This window comes from Rana temporaria, chromosome 6, assembly GCF_905171775.1.
Source record: "Rana temporaria chromosome 6, aRanTem1.1, whole genome shotgun sequence".
NCBI lineage: Eukaryota > Metazoa > Chordata > Amphibia > Anura > Ranidae > Rana > Rana temporaria.
Window position 1 is genome coordinate 199,562,044 of NC_053494.1, and position 20,676 is coordinate 199,582,719.

The following is a 20,676-nucleotide window of genomic DNA, read 5'->3' on the forward strand; positions in this document are numbered from 1 at the left end:
AAACCCCAAAGACACAATTTGTTGAAAAACATTTTTTTTCCTTTTTATTGGCAACGTTTGAAAATGGATGATGTAAAACTATGAGAAATGACTGAGCTCTTGCAGAAGTGATAAAGAAAATCGATCGATATAAATAAGTTATGTAGAATAGAGTTTATGACTAATAAACACATTATATTCTTGCAAAAAACCCAATGGTGACCGCGTGTGCTGAATATAAAGGCTCAGAGAAAAGTCCTGCGGAACTCATCGGTTATCCAAAAGACAAAAACAAAAAATCCAAAAAGAAAAAAACAAAATCAATTTTTATCATAGAAGCATACATTATAGTGAACGGCGTCTAAGAACCAAACCTTAATTAAAAGAGTTAAAGGATCCTAGTTCATGCATATTGCTATGTATTAAATGGCCATATGACGGTGCTTAAAATAGAGGACCCCCGCTCGCTGGAAAGTGGCTCAAATGAAAAGTCTAAATAAACATCTACTATATTACTCCATTATTACATCTGTTGGGTGGAATTTCCATTCCACGTGTTGTTTTCGTCTTCATCGTCCTGCGTTCTTAACCTGTAAATTGTGCCTTCTTTTTTGAACTTGTCTGTCCGTTTGTCAAGTACTCTCCTTCGAGCAGCTTCCCTGCGGAACAACAGAAAACAAATTAAAAGTGCATCAAAAACCACAAAACCAAAATGTAATCTATTGCAGCTTTCCAATCCTCAGATGTGGTGGCTGCATCAGTTTTCTTTGCTTAGGATTGTTTTCCTTTATTTTCACCTGACACTTCCTCTCCTAGAGGGACAATACTCACCAACTGTACTATGGGCCAGATTCACGTAGAATTGCGGCGGCGCAACGTATCGTAGATACGTTACACCGCCGCAAGTTTTCATCGCAAGTGCCCGATTCACAGAGCACTTGCAATGAAAACCTACACCGGCGGCCCAATTCAAATGGGCGTGTGGCATTTAAATTAGGCGCGCTCCTGCGCCGGACCTACTGCGCATTCTCAGTTTCGCAATTCCCGTCGTTGACATCATTTCTTCGAACGGCGACGCGCGTAGCGTACTTCCGTATTCCCGGACGTGTTACGCAAACGACGTTAAAATTTAAATTTCGACGCGGGAACGACGGCCATACTTTAAACAGCAATACGATTGCTGAGTAAAGTTAGGGCAGGTCAAACGACAACTAACTTTGCGACGGGAAACTAAACTAGCAGCGACGTAGCGAACGCGAAAACCCGCCGGGAATCGCCGCAACTCCTAATTTGCATACCAGACGCTGGTTTACGACGCAAACTCCCCCCAGCGGCGGCCGTGGTACTGCATCCTAAGATCCGACAGTGTAAAACAATTACACCTGTCGGATCTTATGGATATCTATGCGTAACTGGTTCTATGAATCAGTCGCATAGATAGAAACAGAGATACGACGGCGTATCTCTTTGGTGAATCTGGCCCTATATCTATAGAGGAACAGGATTGTCATCTTTGGACAAGACATATCGGGATTATATAACACATCTCCCTCCCCATAACATTAAAGTGGAGTTCCACACAAAAAGTGAACCTCTGCTTTTCGGAACCCTCCCCCCCCCTCCGGTGTCACATTTGGCACCTTTCAGGGGGAGGGGAGCAGATATCAATGTAATACAGGTATTTGCTCCCACTTCTGGATATTGTTACCCGAGCCACCCGTGGGCATCTACGCCACTCCCCCCCCCCCCTTGCTGTCTTCTGGGAGACACACAGCTCCCAGAAGACAGCGGGGACCAGTGGGATAGCGCGAGTCGCTCTACCAACCAGCATCCAAATGGAGGTGAATCACCTGGCCTTCAGAAAAAAAAATCAAAACCCATCTTTTTCTGAAGGCAAAAGGACAGTAGGGAACGGATACTAAGCGCCCAGAGGCGATTTAGTTCGCATGTGTTGTGCTATATAAGTAAGTTTCTCACTCACTCGCAGTAGGGAACCAGGAAGTGAAGCCGCTTCACTTCCTGATTCCCCCACTGAAGATGGCGGCGGTAGCACACGAGAGCAGAGCGATAGATCATGGGTGCCATGGACAGGCAATTGTCCTTATTTTAAAGTCAGCAGCTGCAGTATTGGTAGCTGCTGATTTTTAAAAAAAATCTAAATAAAATTTGGCGGACCTCCGCTTTAACTTAGCTTTTAAGTGCCGAGTGGACGTCTGGGGGGCGCGCAGCGGGTAAACACTGTCCCGGCGCATCGCTGGGAAGCTGATGCGTATACCTGTCAGCCGCGATGTCCGCCGGGTACACGCGATCGTCGGTAACACAGCAGGGACGTGGAGCTTTGTGTGTAAACACAGAGCTCCACGTGCTGTCAGAGGAGAGGAGACCGATCTGTGTCCCTTTACATAGGGACACAGCATCGGTCACCTCCCCTCCCCCCCCACAGTTAGAACACACCCAGGGAATACATTTAACCCCTTCCTCACCCCCTAGTGTTAACCCCTTCCCTACCAGTCACATTTATACAGCAATTAGTGCATTTTTAGAGCACTGATCGCTGTATAAATGTGAATGGTCCCAAAATTGTGTCAAAAGTGTCAGATATGTCCGCCGCAATATCGCAGGCCTGACAAAAAAAAAAAAAAAAAAACGCAGATCGCCGCCATTACTAGTAAAAAATTAAAAATAAATCATAAATCTATCCCCTATTTTGTAGGCGCTATAACTTTTGCGCAAACCAATCAAACGCTTATTGCGATTTTTTTTTAACAAAAATATGTAGAAGAATACGTATCGGCCTAAACCGAGGAAAAAAATATTAAAAAAAATAAATAAAAAATGGGATATTATTATAACAAAAAGTAAAAAATATTGTGTTTTTTTTTTCAAAATTTTCTGTCTTTTTCTGTTTATAGAGCAAAAAAAAAATAAAAAAAAAATCGCAGAGGTGATCAAATACCACCAAAAGAAAGCTCCATTTGTGGGGAAAAAAATGATAAAAATATAATTTGGGTACAGTCTTGTATGACCGCGCAATTGTCATTCAAAATGCGTCGGCGCTGAAAGCTGAAAATTGGTCTGGACACAAAGGGGGTTTAAGTGCCCAGTAATAAAGTGGTTAAGGGGGGTGGGTTGTTGGGAGGAGGGAGTTTTAATATATTTCCGTATAACATTATTTGAGATAAAAATGGTGTGCATACAACACTATTTTTGGAAGGGCAGGCAATCAGGGTTTTTTTTCTGCATTTATTGAGCAGTCCTAACAAAACGCATTCAATTGAATTTTTAGAAGACCCAAAAGCGGCAAATAAGGGAAGCTTGTTTTCCGGTTTACATACTTTGCCCTTGTAGAACTGGGATCCTGGATTGTGCAAGCAGTTCAAAAATATGAACCATAGAAAAGTAACAGTAGAAAAAGGCCAATCAGTCTATCAATACTTTATTTTTTGAGCACATGCATGTATGGTGAGATGCTGGGGATGTGTTTGTAACAGCACCAGCGACTCTCGAGAACTCCAGGCACCCAGTTGATAGTGGTTTCATACCTGCCTGTTGCCAACAGCTGCAAGGAAGGACCTTTGCTCTTTATGTGAAAGCAGCGGTCTCTCTGCAGATCCACAAAGAAGTTACATTGGCGTATCTATTGATACGCCGCGTAACTTCTAGGATGCTCCGGCGTATCTTTGTTTTGTATCCACAAAACAAGATATGCCTGAAGCTGGGCTAGATCCGACTGACGTACGTCTTAGTACGCCGTCGGATCTAAGGTGCATATTTACGCTGGCCGCTAGGTGGCGCTTCCGTGTCTAGTATGCAAATTAGCTAGATACGCCAATCCACAAACGTACGTCCGCCCGGCGCATTTTTTTACGTAGTTTACGTAAGGCTTTTTTCGGCGCAACGTTACCCCTGCTCTATGAGGCGTACGCAATGTTAAGTATGGACGTCGGGCCAGCGTCTAATTTTCCGTTGTTTACGTAAAACGTTCGCGAATAGGGCTTTGCGTAAATTACGTTTACGTGGGGTCAAGCTTATTTTACATAAAACACGCCCCCCTGTTCATCATTTGAATTCCGCGCCCTTACGCCGGGAGATTTACGCTACCCTGCCGTAACTTTCGAGGCAAGTGCTTTGTGAATACAGCACTTGCCTGCCGTAACTTTCGAGGCAAGTGCTTTGTGAATACAGCACTTGCCTCTCAAAGTAGCGGCGACGTAGCGTAACTACGATACGCTATGCCTGCCTAAAATTACGCCGCGCTACGTGGATCTGGCCCCTGGTGTACAATGTTTATTTACAAGTCTTCACTTACGTCTTTGGCTCTGAACTGTTGGATGACGTAGGATTTGTGCCCTCCTGCTGGGGGTAAGCTGCTCTGTCTGAGTGCTGTGCGGGAGGTGGGCTACTGAACAGGAAATTGCTGATAAACCGCCATACTGCCAGAAGAGGGTATACCAGTGTACCCAGAAACCCCCAGGCACCACCATCTGATGACCGTACTACATCTCGAGCTTGTCTACCAGCCTGTGAAAGAGAAAAAGGACAAAAATCTGTTTTATAGCAGTAAGACAGGACAATTATTAATGATTACATAAACCAGGAAATAACCAATATTCACCAACCAACTTACATTTGCTGCTTCTCGTCAGATATGTGAAACTTCTTTTGGTCACTTTCAGTTATTTATCTTAGGTACCCTTTATTTTTTCATCACAATCTCTACGGTTATCTATATAAAAGCTCTATATAATATCTAGTTCTATATACTACACACCCAGCTAAATAAATCCATAGAAAGTATCTAGTTGTATACAAGCAGTTTTTCCTTCTTATGACCACAATTTAGTGTAGACTTACTGGTAAGAGGACTATGGAGGCGCTGGGGGCCAGTTCTAAAGAAAGCAAAGACTTCCCATAATCTTCTTTGGTGAATTCCCTCCGGGGAAACATGGTGGCGAGGGAGAAATTACCGTAGGTGCTCCCAACTGTCTGCAAGCATAGTGTAGAAAAAAATATTTATTATTAGATTATTGCAACATATTTAATCAATTATATCAGCCAATAAGATCAGTGTAAACAATGCATTTGGCACAGCCTACAGCTAAAAGGATATCATAAGTTCACCTTTAACCACTTAACGCCCACACATGTCCTTGCGGGGGCGATCGGACCCCCCCCCCCCCCCCCTGCTGCGTGCGGCTTACCTCGGGGAGCGATCCGGCACGATGGCGCGGCTATTCGTTTATAGCCGCTCTGTCGCGATCGCTCCCCGGAGCTGAAGAACGGGGAGAGCCGTATGTAAACACGGCTTCCCCCGTGCTTCACTGTGGCGGGGTATCGATCGAGTGATCCGTTTTATAGGGAGACTCGATCGATGACATCAGTCCTACAGCCACACCCCCCTACAGTTGTAAACACACACTAGGTGAACCCTAACTCCTACAGCGCCCCCTGTGGTTAACTCCCAAACGGCAACTGTCATTTTCACAATAAACAATGCAATTTAAATGCATTTTTTGCTGTGAAAATGACAATGGTCCCAAAAATGTGTCAAAATTGTCCGAAGTGTCCGCCATAATGTCGCAGTCACGAAAAAAAAATCGCTGATCGCCGCCATTAGTAGTAAAAAAATAAAATAATAAAAATGCAATAAAACTATCCCCTATTTTGTAGATGCTATAAATTTTGCGCAAACCAACCGATAAACACTTATAGCGATATTTTTTTACCAAAAATAGGTAGAAGAATACGTATCGGCCCAAACTGAGGAAAAAAAAAAAATTATATATGTTTTTGGGGGATATTAATTATAGCAAAAAGTAAAAAATATTGATTTTTTTTCAAAATTGTCGCTCTATTTTTGTTTATAGCGCAAAAAATAAAAACCGCAGAGGTGATCAAATACCACCAAAAGAATGCTCTATTTGTGGGGAAAAAAGGACGCCAATTTTGTTTGGGAGCCAAGTCGCACGACCACGCAATTAACTGTTAAAGTGACGCAGTGCCGAATCGCAAAACCTGGCCTGGGCTTTTAGCTGCCTAAAGGCCCGGGGCTTAAGTGGTTAAGGAAAATTTTTTAATAAATGCACTTTTTTTGCAGGTGAAAAAAAAATGATTTGCATTGAATATTTTTTTTCTTAGAAGCCTGTAAAAGCATTGCACCGTGATCAGCAGATCGCAGTTGCAATTTTAGGCTCTAGCAGACTGACTGTTGTACCTGTCTGCCCGTACCTCCCATGTGGGCAGGCAGTTACTTCAGTCCAGGAAGCTCAATGGACGAGAGTGCGCTCGCAAGTACCCTCGCAGTTCACTGAGATCTACAAGCTTCCAGCCATTAAATCCAACATTACAATACAGAACTCTATGAATGAATGGCGTGGCTGTGTGGGTGGAGCTCAGCACCGCCACGCTCTTTTCAAATTATGACAGCGGGTGGGGGGAGAAGATGCCCCAGCCCACCGTCTATGGGATGGTGGGGATCAGGCAACGAGAACATGTTACTGGAGAGAGTGCAGAGAAGGGCACTTGGTTCACGCTGCTGTCAAATTCAATGATGAGAGAGATTGGGCAGGGCCAGGCTGCAGCTCCATGTCAAAATGGACACTGGGAGCTGCAGCTCGGGTGCCCCTATAGCAAGCTGCTTGCTGTGGGGGGCACTTGGCAGGAGGGATGGTCCAGGAGCTCCAAAGAGTGACCCCGAGAAAAGGAGGATCTGGGCCGCTCTATGCAAATCCACTGCACAGAGCAGGTAACTATAGCAGGTTTGTGATTTAACCACTTAAGACCTGGACCAAAATGCAGCTAAAAGACCAGGCCCGGTTTTTCGATTCGGCACTGTCGCTTAAACAGACAATTGCGCAGTCGTGCGACGTGGCTCCCAAACAAAATTGGCGTCCTTTTTTCCCCACAAATAGAGCTTTCTTTTGGTGGTATTTGATCACCTCTGCGGTTTTTATTTTTTGCGCTATAAACAAAAATAGAGCGACAATTTTGAAAAAAAAAATGCAATATTTTTTACATTTTGCTATAATAAATATCCCCCAAAAATATATAAAAAAACATTTTTTTTCCTCAGTTTAGGCCGATACGTATTCTTCTACCTATTTTTGGTAAAAAAAAAAAGAAGAAACGCAATAAGCGTTTATCGGTTGGTTTGCACAAAATTTATAGCGTTTACAAGATAGGGGATAGTTTTATTGCATTTTTATTGCCTTTTTATTATTATTATTATTATTTTTTTTTTTTACTACTAATGGCGGCGATCAGCGATTTTTTTCGTGACTGACATTATGGCGGACACATCGGACAATTTTGACACATTTTTGGCACCATAAAAAAATAAAAAATAAAAATGCAATAAAACTATCCCCTATTTTGTAAACGCTATAAATTTTGCGCAAACCAAATCGATAAACGCCTACTGCGATTTTTTTTTTACCAAAAATAGGTAGAAGAATACGTATCGGCCTAAACTGAGGAAAAAAATGTTTTAATATGTTTTTGGGGGATATTTATTATAGCAAAAAGTAAAAAATAGATTTTTTTTCAAAATTGTCGCTCTATTTTTGTTTATAGTGCAAAAAATAACGGCAGAGGTGATCAAATACCACCAAAAGAAAGATTTATTTGTGGGGAAAAAAGGACGCCAATTTTGTTTGGGAGCCGTGTCACACGACCGCGCAATTGTCTGTTAAAGCGACGCAGTGCCGAATCGCAAAACCTGGCCTGGGCATTTAGCTGCCTAAAGGTCCGGGGCTTAAGTGGTAAAAAAAAAAACAAAAAAAAAAAGGGGACTTTAGTTTCACTTTAATTTACTAGCAGGACCTGGAACGCTTTCATGTTTTGAACTCTCCTGTCAGGACAGGTGTCTGTTGAAAGGTTGAATATCCATTCTACACTTGTCCCTTACTGATCTACATACCAGATTTTCTTATATGGTCCATTAGGAACAAGATCTGGGTATTTCTCTTGAACTGAATGAATGGCAAGACATTCACATATTGAACTGGATGGACTGTTGTCTTTATTCAACATTACCAACTATGTAACATTGCCTAAGTTTTGTCCAAGATCTCCATGAATACAACATTGATGGAATCTGATATAATAAAAACACTTCTAACCTGGTTCCCACATGAATGCAAAAGATGTAGGGCCGAAACAACTAATCGATTATGAAATTAATCGATTACAATTTTCATAATCGATTAATCGGCCAGTAACATAATGGGGTTAAAAAAACCAAAAATTAGCCCTTTATAGTACAAAAAAGAAAATCGCTACTGTAAATATTACTTTCACGGTCTCACAGTAAAAAAAAAATTAACCCCTTACGATTATTTGCTCTTTTTTTTTTTTTAACCCCCATTATGTTACTAAACATCTCAGGCCGGGGTCACACCTCTGTGTTTTTTTGGTGCTTTTTGCAGAAACACACTACAGTTCATTTACATGTTTTCCTATGGGACACGTTCACATCCATGATTTTATTTCAGCTGCTGCGTATTTGGAAAGGGCAAGGACTTTTTAACTCAAAACGGTGCCATTTTGTTTTTTTTGGTTCAATTTACTTCAATGGAGAAGCTGCAGAAAAGCATGTAATGTGTTTTTTTTGCGGCAATTTGTGTTTTGTAATCTGCCCAACAACAAATTGGCCCAAAAAAAAGAAAAATGCAAATTTATCCGATTAATCGAAACAATAAATCGGCCAACTAATCAATTATGAAAATAATCGTTGGTTGCAGCCCTAAAAATATGCATTGCATACCCGTTTCTGGCGATGCAGACAAATAGGAACTATGTACCACATTTGGTGGCAATGCCCCATAGTACCCACATTTTGGATTTGAATGTTCAATTTCATTCATTGTCGGGAGTAAATATTTATAGAGCCCCAAAGGCAGGCCTTTTCCAGAAACTGCCTGAGAAGGACTGCCCTATACTGAATCACAAGCCAAAAGTAATTCCTATTCAGAGGTCACACACTGCCATCTGATGGTACAATAAAGGCACAACATGCATCACATACAAGGGGCTCTTCTCAGCTTGCCTCATAGCCCATAGCCATTTCTTGCTGCCATGGACATTAAAGGAGAAGTACATCCAAAGCTTGCTCGGCTCGACTTCTCCTGTGGAAGAATCTAGGGCTGCAACTAACAATTATTTTCAGAATCGATTAGTTGGCCGATTATGGTTTCGATTAATCGATTAACAGCCTTAAAAAAAAAAAAAAAAAAAAAGGCCAATTTGTTGTTGGGCAGATTACAAATCACAAATTGCCGCAAACACACATTACATGCTTTTCTGCAGCTCCTCCATTGAAGTATATTGAACCAAAAAAAAATAAAAAAATTGCACCGTTTTGCGTAAAAAAGTCCTCGCCCTTTACGCAGCAGCTAAAAAAAAAAAAACATGGATGTGAACGTGTCCCATAGGAAAACATGTAAATGAACTGTAGTGTGTTTCTGCAAAAAGCACCAAAGAGGTGTGACCCCTGGCCTGAGATGTTTAGCAACATAATGGGGTTAAAAAAACAAAAATAAGTACAGTGGGGATCGAAAGTTTGGGCACCCCAGGTAAAATTTGTATCAATGTGCATAACGAAGCCAAGGAAAGATGGAAAAATCTCCAAAAGGCATCAAATTACAGATTAGACATTCTTATAATATGTAAAAAAAAAAGTTCGATTTTATTTCCATCATTTACACTTTCAAAATTACAGAAAACAAAAAAAATTGCACCTACAGTTAAGCCTACATTAATGCTTACCTGTAGGTGCTTGCAATATCTCCTTAACCTACATGGTTAAGGAGACATTTGCAGAAAAGCGGGCACCGATGTCTACGGCGCAGGCGCACTGAGTGCTGAGGCTCTTGAATGGGAGCCTGCCAGAAAGTGCCGGAAATGTGCGCATGTGACGTCACAGAGCCTGAGCGGCGATACCCGGAAGTCACTCCGGCTATCATGGCGGTGACGGAGGACGTGTCCAAGAGGGTATACAACCGCTTTAATGGGCTCATTCTGCATTATCAATCACCAAGACTAAAGACAAACCTGTGCAACAAACTGCCGTGCCTCTTCCAATGGGGCTTCTGATGGGAACGTGTTTGTCAACGAAGAACCGTCAGGAAGTCGGAACTGTATCCTGGCAATGGTCCTGAGAAGCAATAACAGTACGATTATTTACACATGCAAATTTATGAACACACCCTCCATTATTGCACTCCGACTGGCTACAAGCAGCACACATCTACACAGACTTCTGCAGATAGCGTATGTCAGTAGGATAGGGCACTCTAACCTCCATGTAGGCTAAATCAATGTTTCTCAATCTTTTTTCAGTCAAGGCATCCTTTAAAACTCTGCTCATTCACGAGGCACCCTTCTCTAAAATGTAAAAAACTAAACGAACAGCAACACCCACAAATGTAGGGCGTCCAACATTGGAGGCGATTTATTCTTCCAAAGCAAATACACCTTTACACATTGATACTGATTAGTATTCCAATTTTTCTCTTCTCCTCCACTCAGCTAATGTGACCCCGGTGCTGATGAGAGGGGTAAACAAAGATGCCGTGCAGGCACTTCCTTATCAACCGATGGAGTCATTGGTTGCTAGGACGCCAGTGGCTGGATGGTTGTAATGGTGCACACTGAAAACCTGTGGCTTTGTGCAACTAAATGGCAGGCTTGATCTATCTGTTGGCTTGTGTACAATTTTTGGTCATTTTTTTCAAGGCACGCCTGAAGAAACCCAAAAGGTACCCCAGGGTGCCTGGAAAAAGGCTGCTCCAAAAGGTGTACTTCCTGAATGGTTCCATGAATTGTATGGGAAGCATCTGCTCAGTTAAAGGGGTTGTAAAGTCTCCCAGTTTTTTCTCCCCATTGTAGTGCACCAGCCCCCCTCCGTTTTACTCACCTGAGCCCGTTCGTTCCCACGCTGGAGACACGCACCCACCCTCTTTGGCCGGTGTCTTGGCTCTCGATTGGATAGTTTGAAAGCAGCCATTGGCTCCTGCTGCTGTCAATCAAATCCAATGACGTGGGCAGTGCAGAGTCTTGCGGTCTGCGTCAATAGATGCAGCAGCAGGACTCCTGAGCGTGCCCGCACGGGTGTCCCGAAGGAGAGCACTCGAGAAGAGGAGTCAAGAGCACTGAGGAGGGACCTCAGAAAAGGAGGATTAGGGCCACTCTGTGCAAAACCAACTGCACAGAGGAGGCAAGTATGACATTTTTTTTTAAATAACAAAGGGAGCCTTTAGTGTCCCTTTAAGCCTGGTGCACATGGGCCAAATATCAGCCGGTACTGTGGTCCCCCTGTCACAACACAATAGCTCAATGGGAGATCACTGCACCAACATCGTATCGTTAAACAAAAACCTGCCTATGTGTACATGGCTTTACACAGTGAATAGACCCAAGAGCAAACAATTACCATGCACTCCATTTTATTAATACATACATGAGCAAAAATAAATAAAAAATCACCTCTTTTCTTTCTGTGCTGCATCCCTTCTGGCTTCCATCTCTGCCTGCCTTGCTTGCAATTCTGCTGCTTTTAATGCATCTTGTTCTTCCTTCTTCTCTGCATAGCGAGCTGCACGGTCAGCACGATCCTTTTGAGATTGCAAATACAGATATTAACTCCAAAGCAGTGATAAAAGCACAATTCCAAAAGCATCATGCAGGAGGAATATGTGGTCAGATGATGAGATTTTATTTTTATCTTTTAACTCACCTATATAAGAAAAACTGATTCTACTAACAGTTTAGGTACGCGCAGAATAAGTTGTTACTGTCTCTTACCACCAGAAGGTTTTACCACCTTCATGACCAGACAATTTTTTGCCATTAACCAACAATTGCTCAGTCAGGCAACACTGCACTGGATTTTTTTTATTCTATAAAAAACAAAAACACATTGAAAAAAAAGGGAAGGTGGTTCTACTCCGTTATAAAACATATCCAATAAAACCTAATTTCTCCATAAACTTAGGCCAAAATGTATTCTACTACATGTTGGGGCTGATCCGGCCAACACTGAGTTTTTGGGGACAATACTGATACTGATCCATACAGTTACTATACTGGTAATGGCGGTGATCAGCGACTTATAGTGTGACGGGTAATCGGACGCCGACACTGGTTGGGGGGAGAAAGTGTCACTAGTGACACTAATACAGTGATAATACTGTACACTGAACTAATAGCACTGGCTGGGTGACGGGGTAATCAGGAAGGCAATCAAGGGGTTACTGTGTGCCCAACAAGTGTATGTGTGCGGTTTGTGCTCACTGATCTGGCTGGGTTTCTCTCCTTGCTTTCATTTCTGAATGGCAGGGAGAAATCCACCTAGAGCCTGTGTTTATAAACACAGGAGGTCTGTGCTGTGATTGGCCAGAGCGGATCACCAGCTATACAGCCATAATCATTGGCTGTAACCTGCTGACAAACTCACGCCGTTTTCATATGCGTCTGAAAAACAGGAAGTACACCGTGACATACAGGCATGTTGGGTGCCACCCCGCCTCCAGGAAATTTATTGTGGACGGGCGGCATCTTGTTAATCCAGGAAATGGACACAAAATAACTCACTTGGGCGATCTGTTGTCGGATGCGATCCCTGGCAGCTTTCTCCTCCGCTTTGTCCTTATTCCTCTCCTCCAGTGCCCGCCGTGCCTGGTCATCCTCATGCTTCCGCTTATATTCCACCATATCCTTGCCCATCTTCCTTCTCTCAATTTCTCGTTTAATTTCTTTCTGCATGAACACAAGAATGTTTAGCAACTTTAAACAACAAAGTTGCACTGCAAACACAAGCACCCCCACCAAAACACCAAGAGAACCTCAAATTGTTATTTAAAGCTATGGGAAAACTAACAAGGGACAGACAAGTAAATAATAATACAAACCTGCAACTTCCCACATTCACATTTGAGCATTTTTATGCTCATTTCCCCAACAAAACAGAGGCTATTGAATTGTCCCTGTTCACTCAAAGTGCATGAGCTCCCCCCCCCCCCCGAGCATATTTAGGGGTTTTCGATCCCATAGATTTCAATGGGAACACTTGTAAAATGCGTGATACGTATGTTTTTGCACCTGAAAAGATTTCTCTCCATCCCCAGTTTCTATAGAACTGCTCTCTCCTCCTTGACCAGCCCAGGTAACAAAACTTCTGAAGCTATATACAGTGAATCTGGAAAAGTACCGTATTTATCGGCGTATACCGCGCACTTTTTTGCCCTGAAAATCAGGGCAAAATCGTGGGTGCGCGGTATACGCCGATACCCGCGCCGAGTTTTGAATACTGCGCCGACATATACCGAGCGCAGTACACTCGGGTATAGTCGGGCAGTCTCGGCTCCTTCCGCGCTCACGTCCTGGACGTCAGCGCGGGTAGCCGAGCATTGCTGACAATACACGAGTGTACTGCGCTCTGTATATGTCGGCGCAGTATTCAAAACTCGGCACGGGAACCGAGCGGGGAGGACGCCGCAGAAGGACGCCGGACCCACCGAAGAGGACACCGGACCCACCGAAGAGGACACCGGACCCGCCGCAGAAGGACACCCGAAGCCGCAGAAGGACGCCGGACCCGCCAAAGAGGACACCCGAAGCCGCAGACGAACGCCGGACCCGACGAGGCCGCCGATGGACGCCGTGCAAAACACCAAAACTGTAAGTACAAAAAAAACTTTTTTCCACAGGATTCGTGTCAACTTTGGGGGTGCGCGGTATACGCGGGAGGGCGTTATACCGCGATAAATACGGTATTCACTTTTTCCACAATTTATGTCACAGCCTTATTCCAAAGTTGATTAAATTCACCATTTTCTTCAAAATTCTACAAAACAATACATCATAAGGGACAAAGTGAAAGAAGCTTGAAATCTTTGCAAATTTATTATAAGAAAAAAAAAATATATATATTAAAAATCCCATGTACATAAAATATTCACAGCGTTTGCCCAATACTTTGTTGAACTACCTTTGGCACCAATTACAGCCTCAAGTACTTTTGGGTATGATGCTACAAACTTGGCGCACCTATTTTTGGGCATTTTCTCCCATTCTTCTTTGTGGGACCTCTCAAGCGCCACCAGGTTAGATAGATGGGGAGCGTCGGTGCACAGCCATTTTCAGATCTCTCCAGAGATGTTCAAGTCAGGGCTCAGGCTGGGCCACTCAAGGACATTCACAGAGTTGTTCCATAGCCACTCCGTTGTTATCTTGGTTGTGTGCTTAGGGTTGTTGTCTTGTTGGAAGATAAACCTTCGTCCCAGTCTGAGGTCCAGAGCAGGTTTTAATCACGGATGTCTACATTGCTGCATTCAGCTTTCTCTCGATCCCGACTAGTTTTCTAGTTCCTGCCGCTGAAAAACATCCCCACAGCATGATGCTGCCACCACCATGCTTCACTGTAGGGATCGTATTGGCTAGGTGATGAGCGGTGCCTGGTTTCCTCCAAACATGACAATTGAACTCTTTGGCAATCTTTTTTTCATCAGACCAGAGAATTTTGTTTCTCATGGTCAGAGTCCTTCAGGTGCCTTTTACTGAGAAGTGGCTCCGTCTGGCCACACTACCATACAGGCCTGACTGGTGGAGTGCTGCAGAGATGGTTGTTCTTCTGGAAGGTTCTCCTCTCTCCACAGAGAAACGCTGGAGCTCTGCCAGGGTGACCATCAGGTTCTTGGTCACCATCCTGACCAAGGTCCTTCTCCCACGATCTCTCAGTTTGGCCGGGTGGCTCGCTCTAGAAAAAGAGTCCTGGTGGTTCCAAACTTCTTCCTTTTACGGAAAGGCAAAAGCTGTGAAAACTTATGTACATGTGATTTTCTCGTTTTTTATTTTCATTAAAGCGGAGTTCCAACCACAATTAGTATTTTTTAAATGCATGTCCTTTCATCCTGCGTTTTTATAATATAAATCCGGTCACTTACTATTTCACAATCCGCTGCCGATCCGCATAGATATTCAAAAAAGATAGTTTATAAAACGATATCTACACCGTTGTCATTTTGCTTGTGGGCATTGTGAAGCCTACAGGCACTTACTTCCTGGAAGTCTTGGATGGGGAGTGATAATTGGGTAGCGCACTGCATCCTGGGAAATGATGACACACATTTCCCAGGAGCATTAGAGGGAGATGATGTCAGAATCCTAGGTGCTTTCAAAGGCAGATTTCGTGGGACCGCATAGCAACAGGCATTTCCAGATGAGTAAAAAAAAAAAAAAAAAAAACCCCTGAAAGCCGAGAACGTAAGTGTTCGTACGGTCGGCGCTAAGGGGCTATGCTACTTTATTAGTGTCTTGCTGTTGTGCGGTTTTCGCACCCTTTCTCATTCACATACACGAAGGCTGAAGCCTGGTCGTCTGTCCATGGTATTGCTGGGATGAGGGACATGGATCACAAAATTAACTCTGGCAGTAACAATGTGGCAAACTGTACAAAAGAAAAAGAAAAGAACATGGAGGCTGAAATTAAACAATTTCTCTATGACCTTCCTACCTCATGTTCCTCTTTCTTTTTCTCCTCCTGCTTCTGTTCCAACTTCTGCATTACCCTAAAATAAGAAAATAAAGCTTAGAACTATGTTCAGGTCATCTTTCATCAGATTAAAACCATATGAATTGCAGATAAAGTGAATTCTAGATAATTCTGGATAAACTGGGCAACCCCTGCACCAACAAACCTATCATGATAGAGCTGTGGTCAAACTTTACATCATGTGATGCAGGTTCCCTATACCAGTAGAAGCACTGGGTGGGCACTTCCAGTTAGGGGACTCTTAATTCTGCAGTAAAAAATCACTGAAGTGTTGTCACTGTGAGCTGCCGTCTTAGCTAATTGGACACTGGCACCCCCCCGATAGCCCAGTCAGAACAAAGCAAAAAAAAAAAAAAAAAATGTAGCGTTTTGCCCATTGGCACTTTGGGAGAGATCCTGTGATAGGCCTGCGGGGCTATAAATAGGAGGGCTCAGACACCAGTCTTTGCAATGCCTCCCAGGTGGTTGGACACACGTTATTTTTGGTCAGCATTATCTTGATCCTGGTAGGTACAAACCCTCTCCCTCGCTTATTTGTCACACATGGTTACTTTTTTGACTCGATTTGACCTTGTACTAGTGGGGTATTCCCATGCACTGGTGTCACTGCTTCACCAAGTGGCATTTTATATTTTAGAACGCATATATTTAGTTTCACACTTGGATTCTCATTCAATTCAGCTGTGCTTTCACTATTCATAAATTGTACCAGGTGGTTGCTCTTGGCCATTTAATCATTATTTTATTACTTTCTCACCAATTATTTTCTTAAAGCGGAAGTAAACCCATCTATTTGATTGTTTAAAAAAACAGTTAACATTCCCGGCATGCCGGAAATGCTAGATGTCACATTTGCTTGTGCTCTCAAACTATCCAATGGCTGGTTTCATAACTGATCACATGTGCAGCATCGTGGCAGATTAAACAGAGGCCAAGATGGCAGCTTCCTTGGCTGAAAACAATAGGAGGGTTTACTTCCACTTTAATTAGTGCACATTACCCATATACACTTTTTCTAGCCACCATGCTGGCAGGCCATGCTGGATGGTTCCGTTTGCCCGTTGTTCCCGTTTTGTGCTGCTGGCCCATTCTGGATCCTTTACCCACATCTCCCGGGGTCAGACATCTCTGGGGGCTGCCAGTGGGACTTTGGAATGCAGCATCATGTATCTTTGCGAGTATAACTCCCTTAGTCCGATTCCCACATTTTAATCTACCCGATATATTTTCAAGTTCATTACTATGCTATATATTTTAACCATTTTACTTTATAGATTAGGGCCCGGATTCACATACATCGGCGCACATATATGCCCCCCGTAGCACATCTCTTTTACGCTACGCCGACACAACAGAGAGGCAAGCATGGAATTCACAAAGCAAATGCTCCCAACATTGCGCCGGCGTAACGTAAATTCGTAGGCGTACGCCAGCCTAATTCAAAGTAGGTGGAAGTGGGCGTGATCCATTTAAATGAAGCGTGACCCCAGAATCACGTCGAAAATACTCCCTAAGATACGTTGAATCACTGCCTACGACTTGAACGTAACCTACGCTCAGCCCTATTCACGTACTACTACGTAAACGACGTATAATATTACGGCTGTTCCCTGGTCCATACCTTTGCATGAGTTGCGCCTCATAGATGGGGAATAACTTTACGCCGGACGTACGACTTACGTAAACCGCGTATATTAATGCTCCGGGCGCAAGTACGTTCGTGAATCGGCGTATCTAACTCAATTTGCATATTCGAACCGTAAATCAATGGGAGCGCCCCTTGCAGCCAGCGTAAATATGCGTCCACGATACGACGGCGTAGGAAACTTACGTCGGTCGGATGAAGCCTATTTACAGGCGTATCTTGCTTTCAAAGTCTGGCGCATTTATACAACGGCGCATATGTTCACTTAAGCCGATGTATCTCGAGATACGTCGCGTAAGTGCTACGTGAATCCGGGCCTATGTTTATGCATCAACCCCTGAAGAGTGAGATTGAACTTACGAAGCGCGTTGGGTCACCATAGATGCAATGACACATTTACCATGGACTTATTACTGTATGTAACTATAATGACTTTGCATATTTGGGCCAACTGTTTGTCATTATGACATCTTTTCCCAGTTTTATTACTGGCATATACTCACAAAACCTGTACTATATTTGTATTACTGGCTGTATGGACGATACATCTAAAGTCCCAATGAGCAAAAACCATTGTCTTCAAAACAAAAAGTTATTGTAAATCGAGAACTTTGAGTCACCGGAAACAGCAGGCGAGAAATCTTCCAATGGGGACACTTGTTACAGTGACACATTTGTAAGCAGGAAGAAATCTACTTTGGCTTTACATACACAATACAGGCAGCATTTACAAGTTTTTTTTTTCCTTTAGGATTTTTTTTTAATTATTTAAAAAAAAAAATGTTTTTTTTTAAACTCTGCAGCCAGTAAGGCACTGTAACCGTGCGATCAGCATCCTCACAGTTCATTGAGAACTACAAGCCGTCAGCCAGAGGCGCCAACTTGTAGTTCATTAACCACTTAAGGACCGGACCAATATGCTGCCTAAAGACCCAAGGTGTTTTTACAGTTCGGGACTGCGTCGCTTTAACAGACAATTGCGCGGTCGTGCGACGTGGCTCCCAAACAAAATTGGCGTCCTTTTTTCCCCACAAATAGAGCTTTCTTTTGGTGGTATTTGATCACCTCGGCGGTTTTTATTCTTTGCGCTATAAACAAAAATAGAGCGACAATTTTGAAAAAAATGCTATATTTTTTACTTTTTGCTATAATAAATATCCCCCAAAAACATATATAAAAAAAAATTTTCCCTCAGTTTAGGCCGATACGTATTCTTCTACCTATTTTTGGTAAAAAAAAAAAAATCGCAATAAGCGTCTATCGATTGGTTTGCGCAAAATTTATAGCGTTTACAAAATAGGGGATAGTTTTATTGCATTTTTATTAATTTTTTTTTTTTTTTTACTACTAATGGCGGCGATCAGCGATTTTTTTCGTGACTGCGACATTATGGCGGACACTTCGGACAATTTTGACACATTTTTGGGACCATTGTCATTTTCACAGCAAAAAATGCATTTAAATTGCATTCTTTATTGTGAAAATGACAGTTGCAGTTTGGGAGTTAACCACAGGTGGCGCTGTAGGATTTAGTGTACACTTAGTGTGTGTTTACAACTGTAGGGGGGTGTGGCTGTAGGAATGACGTCATCGATCGAGTCTCCCCTATAAAGGGGATCACTCGATCGATGCAGCGCCATAGTGAAGCACGGGGAAGCCCCGATCGCGACGGAGCGGCTATAAACAAATAGCCGCGCCGTCGTCCCGGATCGCTCCCCGAGGGAACCCGACCGCCGCATGTAGCGGAGGGGGGGGGGGGGCGTCCCGATCGGACCCCCGACCCACGTCTAGGCAGGGACGTACAGGTACGCCAATGTGCCTGTACGTGCCATTCTGCCGACGTATATGTACATGCGGCGGTCGGGAAGTGGTTAATTCAGAACTCTGAATAAATTACGCGGTCGTGTCAGCCATGCACAGCCGCGCGGGTTTTAAAAAAATTCTGATAGCAGCTGCTGTAAGAAGATCCCCAGCCCGCTGTCATGAGGTGGGGTTAGGAGCTGGAACATGTTCCATGTTCCACAGGTGCACTTATCCTTTAACTATACATATAAGTGTAGGGCTGACCTCTCCACTTTTTCTGTAATTTCCTCTTCAGGCTGGGAGACTGGCATCTCGCTATTCCCAAATTCTTGAAGTTCCTTTGTTTGCTCTGTGGGTGGATTCTCATCTTGCACTACAGAGAGATCAGCGAGAACAGGAATTAAAAACAAAAATCCAGGAAACTATTCAGCATTTAGAAGGTTGAGTGCGCGTTCCGATTCTAACCTGGGGTGGTGGCTGAAGAATCGCTGGGGGTTTCCACAGATGGGGGCAGCAAGTCCTCTGAAGGGCATTGTGGTACAGGGCAGGATTCAGCAGAGCAGGTCACTGGTGGGTTAGTGGATAGGTGAGGATTAGTTGGTAACCCATCATTATCTCCTGTGTGCATCTAAAGAAAAAAAAAAAATATATATATATATAAGGATTGCCAGCAATAAGAACCTGGGACAGAACTTGATATTCTCTCTTTTCAAAGCTGCCAGGTAAAGTCCACAAACGGTTAAAGGAGCACAGAAAAACACAGCTACACAGTTAAAAGGGCTTATAACTTGCATATTAAAAAGGGGTTGTAAACCCTAAAGCTGCGTGCACACGATCGTTAGTAGGAACAACCATCGGTTAAAAATGCTCAGAATCAAGTCGACGCATGCTTGGAAGCATTGAACTTCATTTTTTTCAGCACGTCGTTGCGTTTTACGTCACCGCGTTCTGACACAATCGTTTTTTTAACCAATGGCGTGTAGGCGCGACAGACTATCAGTCAGCTTCATCGGTTTACCGATGAAAACGGTCCATTCTCATCGGATGGACCGATCGTGTGTACGCGGCATCACTTTTTTTCACTTTAATGCATGCTATGTTTTTGACAGGTACCCTGTCCCCACTTCCGTCAGACCTCGCCGTGGCGAGGTATGTCAGAAGTCGGGCCCCCTCCTCTCTCTGCTGTTGGGCCAGTAGGAGAGCGCAGTGTGCTTTGCGCATGCGCAGTAGAGACCTGTCCGTGAAGTTGCAAGGCTTTACTGTTGAGTTCCCTTACCGGCAATGGCGGCAGCAGCACCCGACAGCAACATTGGTTGTGGTGCCGACAGCGCTGGACTCCCGGACAGGTAAGTGTCGGAATATGAAAATTCAGCAGCTACAGTATGTATAGCCGCTGACTTCATTTTTTGATGGACGGCCAGAAATCCGCTTTAACAGACAGCAAGAAAAACCGACAGGGGTTCCAATCCCTCTCCACTATCCAAAATGAAGTACCTTTAGTTATAATTGAATGCATTCTATTCTAAAAGGTAAAAAACTAAATAAAAAACTTGTGCTTGAGGATTAACCCCCCCCCCCATATTTACCTGCGCCAGATTTCAAACTAGGGCTTTCTCCCACCTCGGCGCCATGCCTGTGTCAAATGTGTCAAACGAGACCAAATAAGTGCCCCAAAGAAAGTGCTTCTATGGGAGCACTA

The 20,676-nt window shown here is 43.5% G+C and overlaps 1 protein-coding gene across 1 annotated transcript in view; it reads right to left on the reverse strand.

Moving 5' to 3' along the window:
- Positions 1 to 17: 17 nt before the first annotated feature.
- The window catches only part of UBXN4 (UBX domain protein 4), a 31,209-nt gene continuing 10,550 nt past the window's right edge, over positions 18 to 20,676 (reverse strand). Inside the window, exons 5-13 of the mRNA XM_040358062.1 lie at positions 19,443 to 19,605; positions 19,242 to 19,350; positions 15,491 to 15,545; positions 12,571 to 12,735; positions 11,464 to 11,591; positions 10,030 to 10,132; positions 4,834 to 4,965; positions 4,289 to 4,500; positions 18 to 638 (exon numbers count right to left, since the gene is read on the reverse strand). Coding sequence (XP_040213996.1) covers positions 503 to 638; positions 4,289 to 4,500; positions 4,834 to 4,965; positions 10,030 to 10,132; positions 11,464 to 11,591; positions 12,571 to 12,735; positions 15,491 to 15,545; positions 19,242 to 19,350; positions 19,443 to 19,605 — 1,203 coding nt within the window. The 3' untranslated portion in view covers positions 18 to 502. The remainder of the gene's footprint in view (positions 639 to 4,288; positions 4,501 to 4,833; positions 4,966 to 10,029; positions 10,133 to 11,463; positions 11,592 to 12,570; positions 12,736 to 15,490; positions 15,546 to 19,241; positions 19,351 to 19,442; positions 19,606 to 20,676) is intronic.